Raw genomic sequence first — 12,653 nt, forward strand, 5'->3', positions numbered from 1 at the left:
GATATTAATTATTCCCATACTATTCGAGGCATTGGCTAATTAATTACTAATTCTTCCGTCCCACTCCAATAGGCTCACATTTTTTGGACACGGAGATTAAGAAAACTTACTTTTTAGTAGGAAAGTGGTGGTAAAGTGATGTGGTCCACATTAATTAAGTACAATTTTTTACCCAAAAAAGAAAATGAGCCTATTGGAGTGGGACGGAGAGAGTAGTACATATTAAGAAGAAACAATAGGGCCGAATGGCCCTATTCAACATACAACATCAAATTTTGTCCACCATTTGAAAAAACATAAATTTTAGCCATTTTTTGTATGTCATGACTATTCTACCCTTCTCTCTCTTTCCTCTCTCTTTCTCATCTCCCTCTCTCTCTCTCCAGCGGCTGCGCTATCTCCTCTCTCCTTCTCATCTCCCTCTCTCTTTCTCCAGCGGCTACGCGGCAGCGGCGCCGAGCAGAAGTCACCGGAGCAGATCTGATCGCAGCGGCGGTGCCAAGCAGATCTGATCGCAGCGGCGGAGCTGATCTGATCGCAGCGGCGCCGAGCAGAAGTCAGCGGCAGAATTCGTCGGAGTAGAGGATGAGGCGGCGGCGGTGGAGGAGATCCGATCCTCTGAAACGCGTGGAGGAGGGATTGGTCAGGTGGCGGATGATGAGGCGGCGGCGGCGGCAGATCTGATCTGATCTGATCTGTGCTGCACGTATGGCACTTATGGCACTATTAGTGCCATAAGTGCCATAAGTGCACACTTCCCCCTAGGGTTTAGATGTTCCATTTAGGGTTTAGATGTTCCATTTAGGGTTTAAATGATGTTGTTGTTTCTGTATTTGTGCTGCACGTATGGCACTTATGGCACTATTAGTGCCATAAGTGCCCAAATGACCATTTTACTTAGTTTTATTTTGAATTTTCGTTGGCACTTATGGCACTATTAGTGCCATAAGTGCCAAAATGACTATTTTACTTGGTTTTATTTTGGATTTCCGATGGCACTTATGGCACTATTAGTGCCATAAGTGCCTAACCCGACCCGGCACGCGACCCGCGTGCCTGATCCTACCCAGTCCGCCTCATTAAGGGCAAAAACGTCCAAATCAATAAAAATGGCCAAAATTTGTGTTTTTTCAATGTATGGCCATAAATTGTGTTTTATGCTTCATTTTGGCTACTTCAAAATTTTACTCTATTAAGAATCTGCGCTTTTTCTTTTCATTCTGCCAGAAAATACATTCTTTTTTTGGTTCATTTATTTGAGGGATGTGTAAAGAAATATATATGTCCTTTGAGAAATCACTACTACAAATTTGGGCTATCTCTACACCTTTATAACTACGGTTTTATAAAAAAATCGTAGTGTATTTGTATAGACTACAGTTTTTCTTGTGAACTGTAGTGTATGAGCGCCCTTTTCCAAATTTAGACTACGGTTGCAAGCAAATTGTAGTCGCAATCGTAGTCTATAGTAGTCTATTACTACAGTTCCATAAAACTGTAGTGTATGAGCGTTTTTTTGATGTTTTTCTCTACAGTTTATGAATTCTCGTAGTGTATTCTTTGTTGTGTACAAAGTTTTGACTACAGTAGTTTTTTAAAGCATAGTAAATGGTATGTAACTTCACTTTTGTCTACAGTTGCTCTTAAAATTGTAGTGTATATGCGAGTTTTGACTACGTAACTAGATTTGTAGTCTATTAACTTTTAAAAAATGTAGTGAAAATTTAATGCCGTTAAACATGTTATTTTAAAAAATTAAAAATGATCAATATTTTTATTTTAAATTCTAAAAAATAATTTTTATTTAAAATTATTTAAATATAAATAAATTACATTGCATTTAATTCTAAAATAATATTAAAAATAAAGTATTTTATTTTTTAGGGTATTTTGTATTGTCATTAATTATGTTTATACTCTCAAGGGTTTTAGGTTCGCTTTTTTCTTTCTCTTTATAATAAAATTTTATTAAATACTTGAATTATATTAAAAATGCTATGACAGTTCACTCTTAAAAAAAATGCTATGACAGTTCAAACACAATTCCCACGGCCTTCCACTCCAACCCTAGCCTTGCACGTCTCTCACTCAACCGCCGTCATTCTCCCTAAAACCCGTCGTCTCTCTCATGCCTCTATCACTGCGCCACGCCCCCTGCTCAGCTGTCATCGCCGCTGTCACCCCTGCTCGGCGCCTCTGCCTCCGCCTTGAACCAGTTTAGTCGCCACCTGCCGTCATCCGCTTCACCAATTCAGTGGTCGCAGTGCTGCAACAGCCCTGCTCGAATGTCATCGCCGCTCTCACCGCCCTGCTCGGCTGCCGCCTCCGCCTTGAATCAGTTGAGTCGCCACGCCACCGCCCTGAATTGATTTAATCTGCACTGTCATATCATTCTCGCCATCATTAATTGATTTTTAGGCATGTAAGAATGTATTTGTTACATAACTTCATATGTTCTGCACTAAAAAATTGTCAGTATCACTTAATTGTTGTTATTATATCATTATTTCCTTTTAAAAAAATAAGTATCATCTTTTAGGATTGTAGATGTTAAATACGCAAAGGATGATTTGTTTATATCATCTTTAACTCTTGCTTACACCACTTTGCGTATAAACAAGTTATTAGTTTTAATGACTTGGAATACTTGTTTATCTCTTGCTTACATCACTTTTTTAGTGAAAATGATGGCAAGGACAAATGCGAGTGTGGCTTTGTAGTCATGCACTTATTTGCGTTAACTTGTTTATGCTCAAGGATTAGGGATATCTATCTCAATTACCAGTTCTTTTATCTTGATATTGTTCGTTAAAACATGTTGGAATCATGTGTTCTTGTAGTTTATGCAAGGGAGTACGGGTGGGTGCTAATCTTGAGGTTATCTTTATAGCCAATGTAGAAAAATCTGAATTTGTCACCTTTGTATATATATTGTACCTGTCACCTGAAGCCAGAATGGTTCGCTTAAAATTGTCCAGGGTGTACCCTGGCAATTTGAGATACATGGGTGTGAATCAAAATATATTTGCTAACAAAATGAGAATAGCCTCCTCGATGTGGTCAAAGAATGTCGAACGTCATCTGTTAAGCTTCTAGGATTGAATATATATTTGAATCATGTTGGATTGATAAAGATTATTTAACATTGAATTATATTTACCTGGTGCTCTGCTTTTACTGTTTCTTATCTGCTGCTTAAGCTTTGATCTAAGCTTTCTCTTTGATTATTTCTAGATGGAACCATCTATCCTTATGAAAATTATGACATAGGAAAACACTAAGCTTCTCATTGATTCATCGAAATTTGGTGCAGATGATTTGTTTATGCTAAATAGTATTCAAAGTTTTGTTGTAATATAAAGGATCATCGACTTGTTAATAGACTCAAACTACTTAAAAGTATTAGTGGATATAATGCTTTGTTTAAGGGAAGATTTGTTTTATTTGTTGAGTTTTTTTCCGGATAGTTAGTGAATCTGAGCAGTAAATTTGTAAAAATCTGTAGTTAATATTTTGCATTGAACATGTAGATCGCCATATTAACATAGATTAGTTCTCCAAATAATATTTATTAGGACTGGTGGTCTAGATATGTTCATAACAGAGAGAGAGCAGAGAGTCTATATTGTTTCAGAGATGGATATTTTAAGGCTATCTATCTTGAAAATCATATAAGTTTAGAATATCTAATTTTGTATATATATATTCATGAGTGGTGGAAGTTGAGTTTGTTAGTCTTGACTTCTTGATCTTTGGCTTTTCTCACAAGTTGAGTAATTTATATGTAGATTATATGCAATGAGTAACTGAAGGTGCAATTTTCAATTGACTTATTGTATGCATGCTATCAGTGTTGTCATGTAATTGTATTTTTTGGGCAATTCCACTCACAATCATGAATATTTCATTGATATGCTAAACTTATATTTGCTCATATTGATGCCTCATTTGTTTCCGCATAATTCATCTTTGTTGCTGCAAGGTGAGTGCTCTTTTGTAGCTATGGTCATTCCGTTTGTTTATTGCATGAAGAGTCAATATTTTGGATGAACGATTGCTTTTCAGTTTGCATTCGAAAGCCTCATGCAAGAGACTGTTGCATCAATGGCCCGATAATATGTGCGCAACATCATATCATCTGTTCAGAGGGTTGCCTTAGCTCTCTCTTCGGTTCACCTTGTACCTAATGCTGGTCTTCGGTCACCCATCTGTGGTTCCATATTTTTTATTGAATGGATAACTGAGTTTTTTATTGGATGAATAACTTTTGTTTTTTGTTGAAAGGGCTATTTTTATATTCAATGCCAAATTGGAGAAAAGAGATAAAAAAACAACCTATTTGGGATATTATAAAGGTAATGAGAAATATATTTTTTGTATGTAATTATAATCTTTTACGTACTAACCCTTATAACTTTTACGTAGTCTCCAAGACAACTTGATTTCAAGCAATGTGGATTTTTCAAGATGCGTTACATGAAAGAAATTATTGAAGAGCTTATGAAGAATGGTCGCTTTTGCCTATACATTCACATGTAAGTAATTTGTCTTAATTCTCAATTATACGTTTTTCATATAAAACAATAGTTTATCTTTTATAGTTTAACAATCAGAGTTATTCTAAATAGGATATTGATGAAGTTCGTGTTGAGTGGGTGAATCTCATTCTTAGTCACATATAAAAAGTAGAGGTAATATTCTACAACTTTGGTTTACTAATATGGATTTGTGTTATAGATATACTAGTATATGTTTATTTGGTCTATTGATTTTAATGAAAGAAATATACTTTTGAAATAATATATGTTGCAATTAGCTGGAATTTTGTTTGAAATGTAAGAAATGCTTTGTTGACATGATTGTTTTATATGTTTTCATGTCAAATCTTGTTTTAATTTTGTGCCAGGATATGCTGGAAATGAAGCAAAAACAGGAGACTTTTGCTGAATTTTCCATGAAGATTCTTCAACAATAGACTACTAGATATTGTTTTGAAAAAAAATATTGTACTCTTTGTTTTGTATATTTAATCTCTTGTCGTTCTTAGCTTCATTTCAGTGTACATTAACAGAATATGAAATATTGTGAAATTATATATGACAATTATAATTTTTTAGTGTATCAATATTTGTATTTCATTTTTTGTTAATTTTAAATAAAATAACAATAATTTTTAGTTGACGATAGCCAACCACTACGACAATAGGCGTAGAGTAAGATCACTAAAAGTGTAGTCTTTAAATACTATAGACTACCATTTCTAGTTGACAAACCGTAGTCTATTCTTCCAATACAGTACAATTTCGAACAGAATTAACTACAGTTTCCACTTGTAGTATATGATTACACATAGACTACGCTTTCCACACGTAGTATATGTGCGTTTAAAAATGTAGTCTTAAGTAACTATAGACTACAATTATAAAACTGTAGTCTATATTGATGGGAATAGACTACACCATCTATCACTACGGTTATTAAATCACATAGACTACGGTGTTAAACTGTAGTCTATGAGCTTTTTTGTAGTAGTGAATCTAAGAGACAATATAATTAAGTTTTTATATTGTGGCCTAACTGGCAAAATGTCTTTTCTATTCATGAATAACCATGCATGTTTTTTGCAGTACCAAAGTTCTGAAAAGTCATTGATATTATATTCTTGGACCTTTTCTTTATCTATTTTCCACATCTTATCCATTTTCCAAATTTCAATTTTTTTTGTCATGCATGCCAATTTAAGAATCAATGGTTGCTACTTGCATGGTTATAAGAATATATATATATATATATATATATATTTTTAATCAAAATATTTGAATAGGTGACAACGTTGCAAAATCTTGAATTTACGGAGTACGTCTTTAATTGAATCATTATATTTCTTCATTCCAACTTATGACATCCGTATGTCAACAAACACATATATACAGAAGAAGGAGTTTCATATCTTATATTGTGAATATGTGAGAACAAACACATATATATAGAAGAAGGAGTTTCATATCTTATATTGTGAATATGTGAGAACTATTTACTGCCATTGTAAAAATTTACAGTGAATGTATCACCTAAATTTGAATTTCATGATGGATGAACATTTCATTATTTTTTTAGTGCAATTAATTTAATTTCATAGCAAATGCAACAACTTTCTACGTTCAGTATAGTGTTGTTACGTACGAAAAAATTACTGAACGTGACTAGGGCTGTCAATTTTCGACACGACACAAAAGTACGATACGAAATCGCACGAAATTAATGGGTTAGTGTCAAGCCTTATCAGGTTCGTGTCCTTATTGTATCGACCTGATAATTTCGTATCGAGTTCGTGTCACCTGATAGAGTTAATAGTATTATTTTTATTAAATATTTATTTTAAAATTTTAATTCTTTCTACACTTTAACCTTTAAGGTTTCGTGTTTAATCAAGTTTTAATCAGATCGTGTCGTTATCGTATCGTGTCAACACGATTCAAATCGTATTGTTATTGTATTTGTGTCGGGCTCGTGTTCGTGTTCGTGTTCATGTCGATATCAGGTCGAACCGATAACGATCCGACGCGCACGATTTACCAGCCCTACGTGAGACCATGAGAACACTATACCGAATATAGAAAGTTGTCATTGCATTCCATTCATTGCAATAAAATACATTGCACTAAAAAATATGAAATTTTTGTTCCTTATGAGATTCAAACTCATGTGATGCATTCACTGTAGATCTTCATAATCGAAGAACTGAAAATGATTGTCACTTGTCAATCTAGATATTTATAAGTTAGTGTACATACATTCTTGCATACAAAAGTTACAGTTTGTCGAAATAGAATGTTTAGGGTTGTTTTCATATATGGTTTGGACAGTACCTTTTTACCATCATTCCTCATTGACTCGATTTTTATGTTACACATCGTGTTTCATTACCACGTCTAAACGTGCCTCGTTGCCGATCGAATTCTTTGAGATTAAAGAAGGAAACTTTTTTGACTTCTGATGAAAGCTCATGATTCCCTTGCCGCCGCCATCAGATTCTTTTATTTATTCAAAACCATCCATAGCTAGCTTTGATTTATGCAAGAACAATTTCAAACTTTTCAAGAATTTCTTTTCTTGGAAAAAAAATTTAAAAATGTGCACTATATATTAAATTACTTGCGGTATTTACTATACAAAGGAAATATAAATATAATTCTAAGCTGTCACAAAATATGAGCTGTATGTTGTTGGATGCGAATTAAACGGCGTTTTCTTGTAATTTAAGTCTGCATCATTGGATGCAATGTATGAATACATGTTTGGATACATTTGTTTGTCTGATTAGACTTAGAAAGATCTTGTACTAGGTAGAAACGTGAATAAAAGATGTCATTAATAAAGAAATTAATTAAGTGAGCCCATGCATGCATTAAATCAAAATTTACCTGAGATAACAAGTTGTCTAAATTCTAATAGAGGCATTTTTTAATTTTAGCTAGTGTAATCGTATGTGAAAAAGGTAACCAGAATCTTTGTACAAAATCTTGAGTGCAGAATACAGATTTGCTGCTGATATATTATATATTCCCATAAAACAATGCTTTTTTTTTGGAGCCTTTTCTGGTTATTAAATTTAGGTCAGAATTTTGATAGATTCAAGTTGTTGTTAGGCAATACTCACTAGCAATATACATATTTTTTTTTTGTTAATTTTTGCAGGCTAAGAATAATCAAGTACTCTAGATATTGAATATATACCCTGGTCCCTGCAGTATTCCATGTGAAATAATTAGTTAAAGATGCCAAAAAATAATTTGAGAATCATATATCCATGAGAGAGAGAGTAAAACAAAGTTTTTTTTTAAATAGGTTGATGGATTGGACAAAGTTGGAGCACATAATTTCTTTACTAAATAGTGATATAAAAATCTAGTTTGGCATTGTTTTCTTCAAGGTGATGAGATGATTGTTCATGCCTATCCAGTTAAGGAATAAGAACCACACTCTTTATATTTCAAGATTTTTGCAGCATACATGAACAAGAGTACTACTTTCCTCTCATCTCAGATTCTTGAAAATTTCACACTGATCACCATTCATCTAGCTACATCTGATTGCCACGTGTTCGATGCAGGCTCGTCTCCCCGGGAAAACCGACCAATAGGAAGCAGAGATTTCTGTTTCTAACTTCCTATGCTACTTTCACTATAAATCTTGAAGATCAAACACAATAGGAATCTGTTCTGGAAAAATGAAGAAAATACAGCACAACTATGGGTATCCTAGTGAGTTTGTCTCTCAACTTCCCAACTATTTCCCTCAAAATCACACTCCTCAAATGGGATGCTCAAATCAACCCACACAGCAAAACGAAAATCCATCGGCCACCATCATAGGCCGGATCGGATCACCTGCTGCTGCTTTCTGTGCAGCTGAGATTGCCATGGGATTATCTCAGTATGATCTCCCAGAGAGCTGCTCCCAGCAATCCAAGAATCCTCGCCCGTTCCACCAAACCCTTTTTCAAGAATCACCGGCTAGAAACGAAGCAGATTACCATACTACTACTCAACACTATGTGGTCACCACAAGTGAAGGATCTTATAGAAATCACTTGTTCACCAATCTTTCTGAGAGGGAACAGATACTTCACCTAAAAAACAAGCTACTCGGTGATCTTGATGATTCAAACAGACGAAGCCCTTCTGCTCCATTCGACTCAAATCATGATCTTGAAGTAAGTTTCTCAAGAAATCAATTCATTTCGGTGATGATGATATATTGATTTATATGTATCCAAATTTAGGTCTCACATAATCCATATGCACCTCATCTCGCGCAAATGAAGCAGTTTGGGAGGCCTCCCACACCGATAAACAGCTCATCATCGTTTGCAGCTGCAGCTTCATCAAACAAGACGCGAATAAGGTGGACTCAAGATCTTCATGACCGGTTTGTTGAGTGTGTGAATCGCCTTGGTGGCCCCGACAGTAAGTGATATCACGTTCTTCTGATGTTTTTCCGTTGCATATTCAACTCGAGGCTCGTGGATTTAGCCAACATTCATGTTGCAGAAGCAACACCGAAACAAGTGCTGAAGTTGATGGACACTGAGGGGCTCACCATTTTTCATGTCAAGAGCCATTTGCAGGTATATAAAGTTTCATATCTTGAGTTTCATTCTTACTTTTCCATCTTAAATGATTTCTGCTTATTTATTTGTAGAAATACAGAAACGCCAAATACTCACCAGAATCCGTGGAAGGTAATTATTTATATATATATATATGCTAAATAGGCCTCACAAAAATCTTGATGGTCTGTGAAGAAATCTGCATCTGATTTATATTCATTATTCTGCAGCAACTGGAAAGGCTGAGAAGAAGACTAATACAAATAATGCAGCAGAAATAGATATCAAAACGTAATATATTACTGCAAACAACTGATAATTGCATCACAGCATATTCTATTCAACCTGATCAATCAAGATAATTTTTTTGCAGGGGTATGCAGCTCAAGGAGGCTCTGCAGATGCAGCTCGACGTTCAGAGGCGTCTCCACGAGCAACTAGAGGTAGCTAAAACAGTTCCTAAGATATGATGAAATGAACAAAAGGAAACTCATAGTTTTGATGCTTTTCTTGATGCAGATACAGAGGAACTTGCAGCTGAGGATTGAAGAACAGAACAAGCAGCTGAAGATGATGTTCGATCAGCAACAAATGACTAACACAAAATCTCACAGAAACTCGAAACAACAAATGTCTGAATCCTAATAGCTTATCCACCACAGTTGATTCAGATCCTGAGATTTTTGTCTTGGATGGCTCTGATGATGATATGGTCTTTCCATCCAAGATAAGCTAGCCGTGAACGAGGAAAAATTTTCTTGATTTCCAATCATGGATGAAGCAGAGCATAAGTGTAATTGAAAAAAAGTAGCTTCTCCAGAGCAAGCTATTGAGTCTGAGTGAATCATATATACATGTTTACATCTCTCATCTTCTTTTGTCCATATAGATTATACACAGCTGCTGCATTATTTGATATTTACAAGTTTTTGAATTTGAACATTGGATTTGAATCGTGTTCAATAGTGTCCAAACTACTTATTAAACTTGAAAAAGAATAATCTGCACATTCACCATAAATCTATGAGGTGCTTTTGGGTGGATTAAGGAGGCAATATAGTGTATTTGGTGATGTGATTATCTTTGATTCCACATATAATACAAATAAATACGGGATGATTTTCGCGATGTTAGTAGGAGTTAATCATCATCGCCAAACAATTGATTTTGGTTGTGGGTTTTTAGTGACGAGAAGACGAAATCTTTCATTTGGTTGCTTAATCACTTATCAGGATCTTGCTATGACAAAAGCTATTGTATAAGTTTTGCCGTTTATGATACATCAATATTACTTGTGGCATTTTGAACAAATTCTCAGATAATTTTTTTCCAATGACTTTATGAGATCATTATCAAAATATAAAGAAGGTTATTGCAAATTCTACATCTCCTAATGAATTTGAGCAATTCTGGAAAAATGTAATCAAGTGTGCTAATTTGGACCAAAGTGATAGGATATTATTGGTGTATGGTCTACGTTATAAGTGAGTTCCAGTATATTTTAGTAATGTATTTTGTGCTAGAATGTCAAGCAGTCAGGGAGCTGAAAGTTCACATGCATTTTTTAAAGGGAAAAGGTGCAGATCCACCCCTATAGTAGAGGCTCCTATAGCGTATTGCTCCCCATAGTCGACATTAGATCAAATAGGCCCCTGAAGTCCGAAAAATCGATCAATTAAACCTGTTAGTCAAATGTTAGTAATTTTTTTTACCCCCAATTTCTACCCTCAATTCCAATTCAGCCACCGCCGACATCTCCCTTAGCCTATCTTCTCTTCCGGCGGCTACGAGGCCAACGATCACCTCTCCCTCAATCCAACGCCGACGTCTCCCTCGGCCTCTCTTCTTTTCCGGCGATGACGAGACCGCCGATCACCTCTCTTTCTCGTCTCATTCTTTCTCGCTTCTTTATTTCTATCGAGCAAAAGTAGTTTAGATTCCAGACGAAGGGAGACCCAGTGGCGATTGGTGTCTAGGGTTGTCCAAGCCCGATTCAGGGGGCTATTGGGCGACTGGTGGTCGGAGGCAGCGCCCCTTGCCGGATGATCGAAGGGGAAGAAGTTGGGTCGGATTTGTGTTTGTTCAAGAGAGATCTAAGCGGGGGAGAAGATGAGAGCTTCGTACCAGACTCGGGAAGGGAGAGAGAGATAGAGAGAGGTGGCGGTGCTGCCGCCGATGATGAAGAAAACGTCGCCGCGTGGTGCGGCGGCTGGCTGGGCGGACAAAGTGGGTAGAAATTTCAAAGTAAAAAAAAAAAAGGGAGACAACCCTTTCTCTAGTCTACTCGAATCAGAGAAGATAGTGTCGTTCAGATCTTTTGATTACTTATAAATTTAGAATTCTTGTTTACAATTCAATTTCGAATTTGTAAAAATTGCAGGCCACCTTATTTCAATTTCGATTACTTATTTGTGTTTCTTTAGAATATAAAATTGCAAGTAGCCTTTCAGACTTGGATATGTTGGATTTGTATGGTTTGTTTTGTAGAAGTTTGCTGGATATTAACCAGCAAGCTTGATAAGAAAGAATTGAGTGTCTACACTGATGAGTATTGTCTTGATCGAGTATCAGTTGAAATCATAGAAATGATGAAGCAAACATCATTGGTTTGCCCTCTTGTAAGACAGATTACTTATTATTTCAATTAGACTCTTTGTCATTTTTTTGTTGTGAAGTTCTTTTGTTTTTTGTTGAGTGATTTTATCCAATTTGTAGGTATTAGAAGAATTTTCTGAGATGATAAGAAACTGGGTCGAGATTAGGAGTACATGGTCTTTGTTGTAAATAAATAACTATATGGGAGAATTTAATTTGGAGGTTAGAAGAAAATATGTGAATTTATGTATAGTGGACGTGAATGTGTAGGAATAACTTTTCTCAACACTTTCTCTTTCAACTCACTTCCTTTATTTCTTACTTGCTTACTTGCTTACAATTCCAAAGCATGGTTACATATTTATAGTGGTTAGTAGTAGTATCTAGATAATTCCTACTTTCCTCTATAATTCTCTCAACTATTACTTTCTCTAGAATTCTTTAAACACTCTAAAATTATCCAGTGCTAACTTTCTCTTCTTCATTCTAACTTATTCTCAATTATTCTAGATCTTTCTCTTTTATCCATCTCATTCTCAACTATTCTAGAACACTCTTAACAAAATATCTATAGAAATCAAGTTTGTTACTTTATTCTAACACTCCCCTTAAACTTGATTTGTCATTCCGAGCAAGACTCTGAACTTGGTGAAATCCTTTCATGACGAGCCTTGCTTTATATCTTTCAACTTCACCTTTGGAATTCTTCTCAACCTTATGTACCTACTTGACACCAATGACCTTGTGCCCTTCCGATAGTGTCACGAGCTTCCACGTATCATTCTTATTTATGGCTTTGATCTCTCCATCCCTTACGACTCGCCAATTTTCAAGCGACTGAATGATGAAATTATATTTTAATTAGTTTTGAGAATGATGAAAAAATGAAAAGTATTGGTAAATGAGATATTTATAATGGTGGATAGTCCAAAAATAAATAAGAAGT

General features: G+C 35.3%; 2 protein-coding genes and 1 long non-coding RNA gene across 4 annotated transcripts in view; all 3 read left to right on the forward strand.

The window, feature by feature from the left end:
- Positions 1 to 2,037: 2,037 nt before the first annotated feature.
- LOC131001005 (uncharacterized) lies at positions 2,038 to 5,121 on the forward strand. 2 transcript variants are annotated; one of them, XR_009093842.1, is made up of 5 exons: positions 2,038 to 2,338; positions 4,285 to 4,355; positions 4,426 to 4,535; positions 4,629 to 4,691; positions 4,907 to 5,121. It is a non-coding gene; the product is annotated as an uncharacterized LOC131001005 (long non-coding RNA). The 2 variants fall into 2 exon arrangements; XR_009093840.1 differs by having other exon boundaries at positions 2,038 to 4,355.
- Positions 5,122 to 7,764: 2,643 nt separating this feature from the next.
- LOC131001079 (myb family transcription factor PHL5) lies at positions 7,765 to 10,054 on the forward strand. Its single transcript, XM_057927274.1, is given in 8 exon segments — positions 7,765 to 8,716; positions 8,786 to 8,969; positions 9,054 to 9,130; positions 9,205 to 9,244; positions 9,343 to 9,403; positions 9,486 to 9,555; positions 9,632 to 9,709; positions 9,711 to 10,054. Coding segments are annotated over 8 exon segments (1,134 nt in total). The 5' UTR covers positions 7,765 to 8,230; the 3' UTR covers positions 9,849 to 10,054.
- The window catches only part of LOC131001121 (outer envelope pore protein 16-3, chloroplastic/mitochondrial), an 89,531-nt gene continuing 85,355 nt past the window's right edge, over positions 8,478 to 12,653 (forward strand). Inside the window, exon 1 of the mRNA XM_057927395.1 lies at positions 8,478 to 8,488. The gene's annotated coding sequence lies outside the window, so the exon portion shown is untranslated. The remainder of the gene's footprint in view (positions 8,489 to 12,653) is intronic.

The sequence above is a fragment of the Salvia miltiorrhiza genome, chromosome 1 (assembly GCF_028751815.1).
Source record: "Salvia miltiorrhiza cultivar Shanhuang (shh) chromosome 1, IMPLAD_Smil_shh, whole genome shotgun sequence".
NCBI classification, from domain to species: domain Eukaryota; kingdom Viridiplantae; phylum Streptophyta; class Magnoliopsida; order Lamiales; family Lamiaceae; genus Salvia; species Salvia miltiorrhiza.